General features: G+C 31.9%; 1 protein-coding gene across 1 annotated transcript in view; it reads right to left on the bottom strand.

Moving 5' to 3' along the window:
- Positions 1 to 440: 440 nt before the first annotated feature.
- Positions 441 to 15,104, bottom strand: part of LOC134691290 (glutaminase kidney isoform, mitochondrial-like) — an 85,774-nt gene continuing 71,110 nt past the window's right edge. Inside the window, exons 9-15 of the mRNA XM_063551735.1 lie at positions 11,397 to 11,463; positions 10,597 to 10,647; positions 8,680 to 8,856; positions 7,113 to 7,244; positions 5,433 to 5,587; positions 2,845 to 2,985; positions 441 to 2,378 (exon numbers count right to left, since the gene is read on the bottom strand). Coding sequence (XP_063407805.1) covers positions 2,267 to 2,378; positions 2,845 to 2,985; positions 5,433 to 5,587; positions 7,113 to 7,244; positions 8,680 to 8,856; positions 10,597 to 10,647; positions 11,397 to 11,463 — 835 coding nt within the window. The 3' untranslated portion in view covers positions 441 to 2,266. The remainder of the gene's footprint in view (positions 2,379 to 2,844; positions 2,986 to 5,432; positions 5,588 to 7,112; positions 7,245 to 8,679; positions 8,857 to 10,596; positions 10,648 to 11,396; positions 11,464 to 15,104) is intronic.

The following is a 15,104-nucleotide window of genomic DNA, read 5'->3' as shown; positions in this document are numbered from 1 at the left end:
ACATTGCTAAATTTTTCAAACATAAAACAAACTGACCAATCAATATCGAAGGAAAAATGACTAACAAACAAAACATGAATAAAACAAAAGTATTATGCGCAATAAAATACCAAAAAACAGAGTATTCTTTATCATGAAAAACAAATTCACTAAAAATCTAAATTCTTATAAAGCTTCTACCATAGGGTAGTTAAACGACCTTGACTACCCGTGAGGGTCATGGACTGAAGGTCTTGTATCGCAATTAAAAAAATACATTAAAGGTCAAATGTATTTTTGTGTGTATATTTTACAAATTCTTATAAAAATAATGACCTATGATCACAAAACTTATTTTGGCAATATAAAGAATACAAATTCATCTGGACTTGTATCTGAGACTTAAAAATTCATTTAGCGTTAAGTATATATAGGTCAATGTGACCCAGTTTTTTTTAGCCAATTTATGGCAACTTGATATTTATTTACAGTGAATGCATTAACAATACAGATTTTTCATAGACATTTGAACAAATTTTAATACTCAATAATATACAGATTTTAAGTTCCAATGACTGAGGAACAAGAAATGAAACAATTTTTTTTCTCCATCCACAAAAATCGTCACCAACAAAAATAAATGCATCAAAGATATTTGCTGTTCTTTTTATCGGTTTGTACCTGGTTTGTCATATTTAAATCTCCGACATATATGGTAATAAATAAAAGAACAAATTCCTGAGTCAAAAGTATTAAACCTGACTAGCTGTACATTAAAGAGTTTTTGTGTGTTATATACTTTTTATACATAATTTATAGTATGGAGAAAAAAGATACAATGCATCTTGGTAAAATACAAAAAGTCAGAAAAACAACTGATTTTGGTATGTACAAATTATTTCACATCTTACAGATATCTACATATATGTTAAATGTATATGTATAAATTTCATTCAAATGTAAAAAGATAAAATTTCATCTGTTAAAAGCACTAACTTGTATTCCAGTTCCCAGACAATGAATATTTTGGTGAAAATGGCAATGTTGGGTCTGACTGGTCAATTTTTTAAATAATCATTTTGTATGTTATCTGTGGCTGTTTCCCTTCAATTTTTTTTTAAGTCTTGTCTTTACAAAATTGCCCTATCAACCAATAAAAGATAATCTTATGTCTTGGTTTTCTATGTTGTGTCATGTGTTCTATTGTTTGTCTTCTTTCATTTTTAGCCAGCATTGTCAGTCTATTTTCGATTTATGAGTTTGAATGTCCCTCTTGTATCATTTGTCCCTCTTTTATGTAATAAAGAGTTATAAAAATATGTCCATTGGTGCTAAATAATAGGAAAAATACTTGTCTTCCAAAAAAGGACGGGTATTGATGCATTTGACTAAAACTCTATCAAGTGTCACTTCTACGATGACTGTCATTTTTTTATTAACAAAAAAAATGTGTCCTTAGTACATGAATGCCCCACTTGCACTCTTATAATCTACGTTCATTGGACTGTAAAATTAGTGAAAGAACTCAAATTTGGCATTCAAATTAGAAAGATCATAATTATCATAGGGAACATGTGTACTTAGTTTCAAGTTAATTGGACTTCAACTTCATCAAAAACTACCTTCACCAAAAACTTGAAACTGAAGTTGGACAGACAGACAAACTGATCCACAGACTAGGAAACATAATGCCCCTCTACTATTGTAGCAAAAAATCAAAGAGGCAATTTTGGCAAAGTAGAAATCTGACTGTCATGTGAACCATATTACACACACTCTTCTGGTGCATTATATGTACACTTTTTTTGGCAATATCTTACAACTTTATATTCAACAAGAATGTGTCCATAGTACACGGATGCCCCATATGCATTCTCATTTTCTATGTTCAGTGGACCGTTAAAAAGGGGTCAATCTCTAATTTGGCATTAAAATTAGAAAGATTATATCACAGGGAACATGTCTACTAATATTTAAGTTGATTGGACGCACAGACCAGAAAAAATAATGCCCATAAATGGGTCAAAAAATTATTGCGAACTATGTTAACACTCATTAAATCTAAAATCTAATAAACTATGTTAACATTCATTAAATCTAAAATCTCATAAACTGTGTTAACATTCATTAAATCTAAAACTCATGAACTATGTTAACTCATTAAATTTTAAGTTAACAGTCATTAAATTTCAATAACTACATTAACAGACATTAGATTTCAGGAACTAAGTTAACAGATTGGTACTTTCTAATTATTGGTCTAAAGAATTTCTATTTATAGCCTTCATCAAGAATCTACTGTTGTATTGTCTTTATCTTCCTCTGTGTAGGGCTCTAATATTTTCTGTACTACTGTGTGCCCAAATCTTACAGCATCATCAAGTGGAGTAAATCCCCATCTGTAATATTTTAATTTTACAAAATATGAATAAATATTTACAGTGGTACTGTACATAGCCCTATAGGGAGATAACTCTGTAAAATTCAACTGAGGTTTTTAAAATCACTAAATATTAAGCTTCTCATTGATAAAAATCAGTGTTTGTCAAACTTCTATACATCGAATGAAATTCTTCTGATAAAGTGTGGGGTTCAAGTTTTTAAATTTTTTTTTAATTTTTGTCCTTTAAAAATTTTATGAAAATTTAACAAGCCAAATTAATTTAAGTGAAAGTATTAATTTGGTGCAACCATAATATTTATGAACCTTATTATACAGTGGATATGTAATACATGTAATAATGAAATTCCAAATTTTGATCATTAGTCAAAAATAAATTTAACAGTACTTCTTTTAATTCGAAATTAACATGTATTCATCAAATTTATAGAACTGGATAAAAGTTAGAGATAACAAAATGATACCTGTCTCTAGGGAATGGATTGACTTTACATTTCTCCAACAGAAATTTAACAACGCTATCATTTCCCTCTGCAGCCCCAACATGTAAAGCTGTTCTTCCATCATAATCTCCTAAGTTCATATCAGTACCTAATAATGCATATCTGAAAAATAAGGAATTACTATAGAATTTAAGACTTTGGATTTATGCTTAAGGTCAAGGAACAGTAAATGGGATATGTCCCAGATTTTGCTAAAAATTTGCATACAACCTTGGCTCGTTGAACTACAAATGAAAATCGAAAAAATAATACATTTATCTCTTTTATAATCTGATAAATTGCAGATTGCAGATCTTTTAATATGTGTGTATATTTGTATAGAAAGCACATAAAATTGGCAAAAACCCTTCTAAAATTTGTCTCAAAATTGCCAAATCTGTAATTCCACTCCATAGATTTTTCTTAAAAAACTATATATTGTTGACACATAAATTTGTGTATTAATGATATAAAATAATCATTGGGTCTCCGACTTCGTTTTTTGTCTAATAATCTATTTGTTCCCTTGTTGGTAGTGAAAAACGTCAAAAATCAACGTTTTACGGCCTGCAACGCGATAACATTATGATTATTTCGACGTTTTGTTGGATTTTTTCTCAAAGAACGCAACTTTGAATGAAGTATACCGTAAAAACGAAGTCAGTGACCCTATCTTTATTTTGTATCATTATAACGAAAATTTATGTATCAACAACATATATTTTTTGGAGAAAAATCTATGGAGTAGAATTTGAGATTTGGCGATATAAGACAAATTTTAGAAGGGTTTTCGCCGATTTTATGTGCTTTCTATACAAATGTTTACCCATTTTGTAAGAATTCAATCAGTACTATTTCAAATGATAATTGAGGAAAATGCAATTTTTTTCCGATTTTCAGTTGAAGTTCATCGAGTCAGAGTTGTATGCCAAATTTTACTGAAATCTGTGACATAGCCCATTTACTGTAACTTGACCTTAAGATCTTTAAAGAAATGATCACATTCACAACTATAGTTGTAATTCAATAAACTGTTAAACAAATTGTGTGTAAACCAATTTTTGCCTTACCCTTTTGTTGACATTGAAGTGATTTATTTAAGTAATGTTCTAACTTCCTTATTCACGTATTAAAACGTAAGATCAATCTTGACATACTCTGATGTCAATTTACATTTGCATTATATTCTTAACTTGCTATAAAAGTCATTAAAAAAAAATAGCTTGTGAAAATTATAGAAGATGACTGAACAGGAGGCCCAAGACCACAATTAAAGACCCGCACAAATAATTATTAGTTCCTTGTTATTATAGTGGTTTCTTTTCTTTATCTTTTTTATCTGCCTTCCTGATTCATTTCTTAGTTTTTATAGGGTGGAAATGAAATAAGAAAGTTAAAATAATTTTTTTTTAGATGCATTATTTTAGCTATTAAGCAGTGGGAATGGGTGATTATGCCAGTTGCAAAAAGGTGAAATTTATATTTTTTCGGGACATATCTTGACTTGTCCTTTCAGTACAGATGTGTTTTGGATAATTTTCTTACCTGCACCGAAATTAGACAAAATGAAAAACTTATAATACACATTAATTCTATCCAAAATTTTGCAAATTCACAGTGCGATTATTTTTTAATGTGAACAAACGTTATAAAGAAATGATAGGGAAATTAATTGTGAACTGTGTCCAAGAGAGATCAGATTCAAAGGTATATCTGATTACTTGAAAACCAAGTAAACTGACATTTTAATTGATTATTTTAACTGAAACTCTATTTTGTGATGTCCTACACAAGTCTATGTGATGTTTTTTTTATTGCCTCTTAACATGCATGCAAATTTGAAGATCATAGTCATTAATGCATAATGTGCTCAATAAATGATAATATTTGTAGGAAAACTCTACTAGTTTTAAATGCGTTTTATGTATTACACAAACTGTATGTGTTATCTCTATAACTGCAAAATATTAATCGTTTGTTATTTGCGGTGAAAAGGTAATAATGCAGAAACGTGTTTGAGCAAGAATACAAAGAGAATTTGATGCTACTGGATAGTGCATAATATGATTAAAACAAGTGAAACTGCGAGCTACTGCTCACTGATGATACCCCCGCCGCAAGTGGATAATATAAATAGTGTAAAAATATACAAGTGTTCAGTAAACAGGAAGTTGTCGAGTGATGAATCTGAAAACGCATCACACGGTATAGCTGACTTACATAAATCCTGAAACCAAATTTCAGAAATCCTTGTATTGTAGTTCCTGAGAAAAGTGTGACAACAATTTTCAACTTGGCTATCATGTGTAAAATCATACAAGTGTTCGGTTAACAGGAAGTTGTCAAGTGATCAATCTGAAAACGCATCACACGGTAAAGCTGACTCAGATAAACCCTGAAACCAAATTTCAGAAATCCTTGTATTGTAGTTCCTGAGAAAAATGCGACGAAAAATATTCATGGGACGGACTGACTGACGGACAGACAGAGGTAAAACTGTATAACCCCCCTTTTTTTTTTTAAAGCGGATGTATAATAACTGTTCTGCTTAATTGCCATCATAAACAAACCTTCTCAGAGCTGTTACGTCTCCATTGTAAGCTCCAAACAACAGATTTACGACAACTTTGGCCCTAGATTCTGCTTTTCTAATTCGAGGGTCAAACTTCTTAGGAGAATGTATTAAGCTGTCGTAATTATGGAAATTAAATTTCTCAACAAAATCCTACAAAATGAAAACAAAATCATAAAACCTTAAAAAAGTCAATTATTTGTTAATCTGTTATAGGACTTGTAATCAAGTTGGTTTTGGTATTAAGATGCTTCTCTACTGTGTGTCATTTTATTATTTGTGCAGGCTTCAGTGACCTATAATCATGTTACTTGTTATAACCATTTCATTTGATTTCAAATTGTATATAGTTTTCTCATTGTTAATCATACCACTTTTCCTTATTTCATTAAGTTTTTTTACAAATACACAATGACATTGTACAGTTTATTATATAATCTTCTCTGCTATGAAAATAATGTGACAGCAGCCTTACAAAGAAAAATAATAAAAAACAACAGCCATGTAGTGTCAATATAATGTCTTAAACAAGAATGTGTTCACAGTACATAGATGCCCTACTCACACTTTTTCTATGTTCAGTGGACCATGACAATGGGGTAAAAAATTTTGCATAAAAATTATAAAAATTATATTGCAGGAAACATATGTACTAATTTTCAAGTTGATTGGACTTCAACTTCATCTAAAACTACTGTAACAAAAAACTTCAACCCTAAGCTTGGCAGACAGATGGACATCCAACGGACGAGTACCGCATAAAACGGACACCGAACGGAAGCTTACCAGATAAAATGGATGAACAGGATCTATGAAAAATTTCAGGCGACAATAATAATACACATAAATTGCATAAATATTCTGCAAGTTTCTGTGTAACTGCTTTTAGTTTGGTCTTCAAAATGCTGCCAAAGGGTAGTGTCTGGCCTGAACAAGAGCTGCTTGATAGTGAAAACGTGCCCTTACTCTTAGATCGAGTATGAATAATAAGAATTCATGACACTGAAGAAACTGGCATTTATCCGTTTCAGAACCATTAATCATCCGTTTTATCCGTTAAACGTACAGTAGAAGTCTGTTTCAAATTTGTTCAACATCTGTTTTATCCATTAAACGTCCAGTAGAAGTTTGTCGGTGAATTGGTCTACCAGACCTTCAACGGATGTATGAAGAACAAGTAACAGAACCAAAAAGGACACCTACCGATGTTCAACAGACACTTCATCCATTGGACTTCTGTTCAAAGTTTTGAACATGCTCAAAATTTTCCAAAGGACAGAACAGACTTAGACAGATAAAACGTAGGCTAAATGGACAAGATAAGGATATGGATGGACGTCTAATAGATAAGAACAAATACTTACAGACATGAACGGATTGAAAAAAAGATACCCGTTTGGCATCCATTCGGGCTATCCCATAAAGTGTGACAGAGGCTTTAAGTAAGAGGTAGATGCTTAAGCTAATTTAAACAAAATCTTCAGTTTTTCAGACATTTTTTAGTGTAACAATCGAAAAAAAATTAAAAGAGAAGGGTAGGGATAGTAAAGTCTGACCAAACTAATGGAGGAAAATAACTTTTTACCCCAGTCTGAATGGAATAAAATAAACTCTTTTGGATTAATTTTTTCTTTAAAATTTGTTGCAAAAATCTTTATCTATATAATTCTATCCTTACCTTACAAAACTGTATTCCTCTGACACTGTTACCATATTTATCTAAGGGCGGTGACCACATACATATACCCATTACATTTGGTACAACCAGCATTATACATCCTGAGACACCAGACTTAGCAGGTAAACCAACCTATAAAATACAATTTATAATCTATAACTTTACGTTGTATCTGATGTTATATATCAGTATGTAAGGTCAGATTATGTTTCTGTTAGTGAGAGAGAGTTGTTCCCCTTTTGTCAGTATTTTGTATCTATGTTTGTGACGTCATCTTTGTCTGATTAAAATGTAGAAATGGAAGCTGATGTGTTTTTATGTGTCCGTATATAATCGCCTCCATCCATGCTACCGGAGCTATTCCCCTAGTCTGTAATACTGATATAACAATTAGTATAGCACCTATCATTCAAAATATCAATAAAAAGGAAGTAAAAATAAATAACAGCACCAAAGTTCAAACTTGATCTATACACAGCTACTTTTGCATAGGTACTATTTATGTACCACAAATCTGTAGTACTGGAAATCTACTTTTAATATTCAATACTATTGTGTTACTTACGAATTATTGTAATATTTAAGTACCTGTATTTTACAGTACTTGATTTGTACTTGAAATTTAAGTACTACAGATTTGTGGTTGCACGGTTACATTTTCAGCATTTTGAACGTTTGTCTTTTTCAAATCTCATGAAGTTATGATGTTAAAAAATAAAACTTAAATATTACAATAATTTAAAGTAAAGAAATAGTACTGAATATTAAAGGTAAATTTCCAGTACTACAGATTTTATGTACAGAAATAGTACCTATGCAAAAGTAGCTGTGTATATTGGGGTAATAAGCACTGTGTTTAAGTTTCATAATATTTGGTTGAGGCAAACTTAAGTTCCAGACCAGAAACAAAAAAATTAGCAATTTTGTAAACTCAAGAACGCCACCAACATTCAAAATTGATCTGTATTTAGTGGTAATAATCATTGTATATAAATATCATAACATTTGGTTGAGGCAAACTAAAGTACGAGAACGGAAACCAACTTTGGGATATACAGACTTACATAAGTACAGACATACAGACAGACAAGGGTAAAACCTAATGTCCCAACTGCCACTGCATTTAAGTGTAACACCTTATAATATCTCATTCAAAATATCAATATTAATTTGCAAATGATATCATGGTAAGTGTAACACCTCTCATTTAAAATATCACACAACAAAAAATGGCTACATTGTAGATCTCAAAATATCTTGTATTGTACAATGCACCTTACATATTATACAGCTCAGTAACATATGGAAAGAAAATTATAAGTCACAAATTGAGTATGCCTGGTGTGCTAGATCCAAGGTTTCAGGAAAGGCAAGGGCAGTTGTTTATAATGGTCTAAATAGTATAGAGTATAAGGACAAGGGAGGTAGAAATCTTATGTGTTTTTGTTAATCAAGAGATTAAGTGCTTAACGAAACAAAATAATATCCCATAAAAATTTAAAAAAATTCCATCATCCATATAGAAATAAATGCCATACAATATATAGAGATCAAGGTTAATACCAACCTCAAAGGCAAACCCTCCAGAGTAGTCATACATGCCACAGGAATGCATTAATGACAGAGTGTTCCGTACAGAGTTGGTAGAAAACACCTTGTCCCCTGTCGTAGGACACACCCCTCCATTAGCTAGAGTAGCTGCTATCACAGAGGCAGAATCACAGTCAGCTTCTATTGAACAAAGCTGGAAAATAAAAGATAAATTACTGTGGATTCATCAATATTTGTTGGATATCAATTTTCGTTGATTTCATGTGTGAAGAAAAACCACAAATTTAAATGTTCACCAAATTACATGTTAAGGAATATATGCAGAGTGCCAAATCCACAAAATCAATTGGCCGTTTCAGATCTAAAGCATCATGGGTAATTTCATTGTTGGTACCCCAAAGTTAAAATAACGTTATGTCATTGGTTGAATTTCCATTGTTTATAACGTTTTAAACCAATCAAAATGCTTTGGTGTATGCTTTTGAAAATATTACCCAGGATGCATTAGATTCGGAAACAGTCAATTATTCAGGAATATTCAAGTTTTTCTCAAACCAAGAAATTAGTACCCACCAAAAATAAATGAATCCACAGTAATGTACCTCTTCAATACTATAATACTGTGGATTCATTAATATTCGTTGGATAACAATTTTTGTTAATTTCGTGGGTGAAGAAGAACCATGAAATTAAATGTTCAACGAAATAATTATTTAAAGTCTTTGAATACACATCCTTTTTTTCAGAACTGTCCAGTTGGCGTTCAGATTTTTTTTATATCCAATTTATAGAATTGACTATAATTCTTGATTCAAAAAGCTGTGCGTCTACTTTTCAAACCAATTCTAAAATGATCAGTTAGCTGTTGGGGTTTGTTTCAAATCTACATTGAAATTTATTGTTGTGTATATATCATAAAAGAATGCAAGTTATAAATATTACTAGTGTTAGTGTTGTCATGGAGTATTTAGTTATCTGCTATCCACAAATTCACAGAATTCTGCATTCCAATACCAATAGACAATACTATTATCTCTTATCTAAATGACCCTGAATGAAAATGAAAATAACTTTCAAGTTTGGAAATGATATCTATAAGTCTATGACATGAATTTATTTTTTGCTAGACACCGATTATACTTTTTCATCAAAATTTAACATTTTATATGATAATTACTTTAAGAACAGTTTGCAATAAGTAATGAGAATTTATTGTTTTTCACGATTTTTTTTGGAAAAATTCTTTTGGAACTATTGAACAAAAAATTTAAATGTTCAACGAAATACAAATTTCTATCAGGTTGTATGCAGACTTTTCCATTACAGGAAATTTTTCTGCATTCCACAAAAATTTGTTCACATGAAAATAAATAAATCTAATGTCTGTACCTGCATCACTGCATGCAATTGGTTATAGTATTATTTAACTGAGAATAACCAATAATTCCCAGTCCAAATACCTAAATACATAGTTAGCATATATATTCATAGCTGCGGAACCGTAGCTCATAGGTCCTTATGTTTTTTTTTTACTATTTGTGGACCAAAGTAAAAAAAATAACATAAGGACCTATGAGCTACGGTTCCGCAGCTAATATATTCTAAGAACCACAAAAGTTCAATTTCTGATACATGTGATAAATTCAAACAAAAATTAAATTTTGGACGCTTTGGACCTCAATGTGGACCATTTCCATAATGGGGCCCAAAATTTTATATCTTAATACATGGAGAGATTCAGCATACCATCATTTACCTGACGAAAATGTTACTTGTGGCTACATTGCTGTTGTAAAAATTGCTTGCTCATTTCAACTGAACATTATTAAACTGCAGACTAATGTTAAATCATTCTCTTCACCAAACAATGAAACAAATAAGGGAAGATAACTCATAAAAAACACATTGAATAAAATAAATTACCCAGTAAGACCTGGAAATAAAAATCCAATGTTTCCATCAAATTGGTTCCCTCTGGGAAACACTGAAAAGTAAAATAATTTTTTAGCTTATAATCATGTTTAAATGCACGGTCATCTTTGTTTTCTTTGTTTTTTTCTTTTTTCATTGGTCAAAATTAGTCATGTGACTGAAAAACAATTTTGATGTTTTTACAAAAATATGTATTTTAGGTAACAACCCTATTGTAAATTAAGTTCTATCTAAACCATATGTATTATATGACCAGGCATTAGAGTTCCAAAAGTAATTATCCATAAAACAATTGTGGAAAACACAATGTTAAAACAATGTTGAATGTCTTAGTGAATGAGAAAAATCTGTAAAGTTTAGCAAAAAACTGAGAGATCTTTAATCTATTTAAAGCTGCGTCAAGAGTTCATGATACACCCTTATTGTACAAGTCAAAATTGTTGCAAGATTATAATGGTATATGAAGATAAGAAGATAAAGGATATATACCAACGAGAGAGCAAAGTATCAGAGAAAAACCTTCAGACATCTGGAGGTCTATAAATATACAGGTGTTAAAATTATGTTAAGTTCTAAATTACTTTGAGTTGACTATTTAACACCAACACTTATTAACCAGATTTAACTTAATATTTTTCATAACTCAGAAACTCAAATAAGCATGAAGATCTACAAATATTACTGAACCATGAAAGAAGTGTCAAGGTAAGGTGAAACTGTTTTACTAGTTTAGATGAGTTATTAAAACTACTCATAGTTAATCTATAATTAACTGGTGTTTTAGTACCTACAAAAATATACCTTATTTTCTCTCATATAATATCCCAATGCAAAATTGCGGTCAGCTGTTTCTCTCTCAGATAAAAATCTATAAAACAATAAACAAGTTACTTTCATAGTTTTATAGATGAACCAATATTTAAATACCTCTTTCAAAATTTCAAATGGTCTACTTTTCATTTTCTATTGTTAATCATCCATTTTTAGATGGTGACATTCCCTTGGGACCATTTTTTTTCGCTCGTGTAACTCTTTTATTATTTTTAGTCTTGTATGGTTTTTTTTTGTTTAATTTTGGTTCATTTATGTTTCAGAGTTTAGTGTGAAGTTCATTTTCTATGAACCCAAGTATTCACAATACATGTAGTTTATGGCCAGCTGAAGTTCACCTCCGTATGTGGGATTTTCTTACTGTGTTGATGATCCTTTGTGACCTTGGAAGGATTCCTACTCTTTTGTTGGGTTGTTGTCCCTGATACATCCCCCTTTTCTGTTATCAAATTTACTTGTATAAGTAGGATGTGTTGTCTTTATCTACTTACACAGCATTATTGAATGCCAGATATTCTCCACCCGTCAATCTTTTAAACATCTTTGTTACCTATAGTAATGAAGAAAAAATACTTTAAGAACTTATGCAATAACTCGTAAACTTTGTTTAATATGTAATTCTATCATTTCTTGATAAACTGCAATGAACTTAATTGACAAGGATTGGCAGTTCTGAGTTAAAAAAAATTATTCATAATTTGAGGTTATAGTTTTTGAGCTAATATTTCTGTATAATCCATGTTTGAATTTATCCTACAATCATCCAACTAATGTACCAGGTATATCTATTTACATCAACATAACTGTGACAAGGTGCGCTATTGAGGACTTAACATGTTTTACCTCTGTCATATTCTGAATGTGCCTAGAGAGGCCTTAATTCAATGGTCCTAATGGTTTACTTTTATAAATCGTGACTTGGATGGAGAGTTGTCTCATTTGCACTGATACCACATCTTCCTATATCGGGGGTCTCATTGGGGGGTTCCGATCCCGGATCCCGCTTAGTGTTTTGTCAGATTCCCGTATCCCGCTTACACTATGTACGCAAGCAATTCTCATTATTTTGTCATTTCCCGCATCACGCTTAGACCCCAATGAGACCCACTATATCTAGTTATGCTTTGTTGCTGTACATCAATCTGACAGTTAATTTTCTAGTTTGAATTGTGCACATTTTGCCATGTTGTAGTCCTATATTAGCTTGCAATGAGATGTATGTTTGCTCATTATTGAAGGACATAAAGTGACCTATAGTTCCACACATCAGTATCATTAGTCTCTGGTGAATAAATTGGCGGATACAGAGGGTACTGGGGGTTGGAACCCTCCTTTTTTTGGCCGATCAATGCATTTCAATTGGGACATATAGTTGGAACCCCCTTTGTCCTGGGTTGGGACCCCCCCCCCCCCCCCCCTTTAAAATGGCTGGATCTGCCCCTGCATTAGCTGTCTCATTGAAAATAATCTCGGATCTCCTTCTATGACATAGGAAGGACACTTAACACTTAATTTGAGCAGTGAATTACAAAACTGCTAATAAAGGGGAGATAATAAACTCAAATAATCATTAAAAAATGACTATATAAACACAAGAAAAAGTCTGGTTGACAGTAGTAGGGAAACTTACGTAATCAAATCTGCAAGATTCATGTTCTGCTTGAGTAAAGAACAGGTCAGAATGGCTCCAGCATTTATCATTGGGTTGTGTGGTTTATCTGAAATAAGTAATATAAATTCCTTTAACAAAATACAGGCTTCTTAACTTCTTGTCACTGTAGTTGACTATAATATTTAAATTTCAAGTACCTCAAAAAAATCTATCAATTTGTTTAAATAAATATAAGTGAAACTCAGGAGCAAGCTACTGCTCACTGATGATACCTATGCCCAAATATTTCAGTAAACAGGAAGTTGTTTAGTGATGAATCTGAAAACACATCACACTGTATAGCTGAATTATATAAACCTTGTAACCAAATTTCAGAAATCCTTGTATTGAAGTTCCTGAGAAAAAATGTGATTAATTACAAATTTGCATTACTTCATATCTGTACCAGAGGCGGGTTAAGAGGGGGGTCTGTTTCAATAAATACATGTGTAACTGACATGAGGAGCGAGCCACTGCTCACTAATGATACTCATGCCCAAATATTTCAGTAAACAGGAAGTTGTTTAGTGATGAATCTGAAAAGGTATCACACTCACTCACTTTCAGAATAGCTGAATTATATAAACCTTGTAACCAAATTTCAGAAATGCTTGTATTGTAGTTCCCAAGAAAAATGTGATGAATTACAAATTTGCATAACCCCATGCCTGTAACAGAGGCAAATTTAGAGGGGGCCAAGCCCTTCTCATTTTTTGGTTGTTTGATTATAAAAGGAATCACTGAAGAATGACTGAAGGCTGTGTGTTGAAGACTGCACTTTGACCTATACAATGCTATGATGTTTTTTTCTCTTAAAAATTGTGACATGAGTCGAGAGTTTTCCCATTAGCACTCATACCACATCATCTTATATCGAACAGGGGCATGTCCAGGGTATTTGAAAGGGGGGGCGTAGAATAAAAAAAAATTGGACCTTTTTTTTTGGCTTAAAAACATAAAATAATAGAGAATTGCACTAATGTAACGGTTCCTGTCTTGGAGCATGTATATTTTATAGTTAAAGTGTCAGGGTGTGACATTTTTTATGCCGAGATCTCTCCATTAATTGTCTATGGTATATTAAAATGATTGGATGGATCTAAACAGCAGTAGACCAATAACGAGAAATTCCAAACTCAAGGGTATAAGAAGTTACTTAACATTTCAATTCATAGGCCAGGATTTTATGAACGAGAGGCGTGGTTACGGTTGAGGGTCCATGGGGAAGCTCAGAAGCTCCTGAATTTCAACAATTTAGCATCAAATTATGAAGTAATCTCTCTATTTTTGATTCAGTTAGGGTTTCGTTGAACGACACACATGATACAAGACAAATAAACACTGAAGAATAATGTTCTTTCGTTCTGAGTATTGCCTTAATGTGGAAATATACATATTTCTAGTATACAAGTACCTTGACGCAAAACCTAAAATGAACACAGAAAAATACTGACAGACTCTCATTTTCAATTACTAGAGTGGATTCATTAGAACCATTTTACGTGGATTTCTCATGGCGTAATCATCAATAATTTTATCAAAATCAAGTTTAATGTCTCTGTGAACATATAAAAGAAGCAGAGCATTTAGGCGATCCTCCTTCATGGTGCTTCTCAAATCATTCTTGATCAACTTAAGGGATGAGTTAGCTCTTTCGGTGGAGCTTGACGTGACACTTGTCAAAGCAAGTTAGAAGAGAACTTTCATGATGTTTGCAAATAAAGTCGAGCATGCCCTTACATCATTAAAAGGTTGATGTTATTGACTCTGGTTTGTCCAGTTGATTTTCCTAAAACGACTCATCTCTTGCCTGAATGTTTCAGGGGAAGGCATATCAGTATTGTAATAATCATAAACATCCTTCTCCATATCTTCGGAGATAAGGTGAACTCGGAAAGGCAAAACGAACAACAGAGACAGCCTCTTGACCATAACGCATATCAAGTTGCTGAATTTGCTCATCAAGATAAGGAAAGTAGATTGCCCATTTAACGTATTCTTTATCTGATGAAGCAGGAACATTGTTA

This window comes from Mytilus trossulus, chromosome 11, assembly GCF_036588685.1.
Source record: "Mytilus trossulus isolate FHL-02 chromosome 11, PNRI_Mtr1.1.1.hap1, whole genome shotgun sequence".
Taxonomy (NCBI): domain Eukaryota; kingdom Metazoa; phylum Mollusca; class Bivalvia; order Mytilida; family Mytilidae; genus Mytilus; species Mytilus trossulus.
The sequence above is the reverse complement of the archived record's forward strand: the minus strand, read 5'-3'. Positions and strand labels throughout refer to the sequence as shown.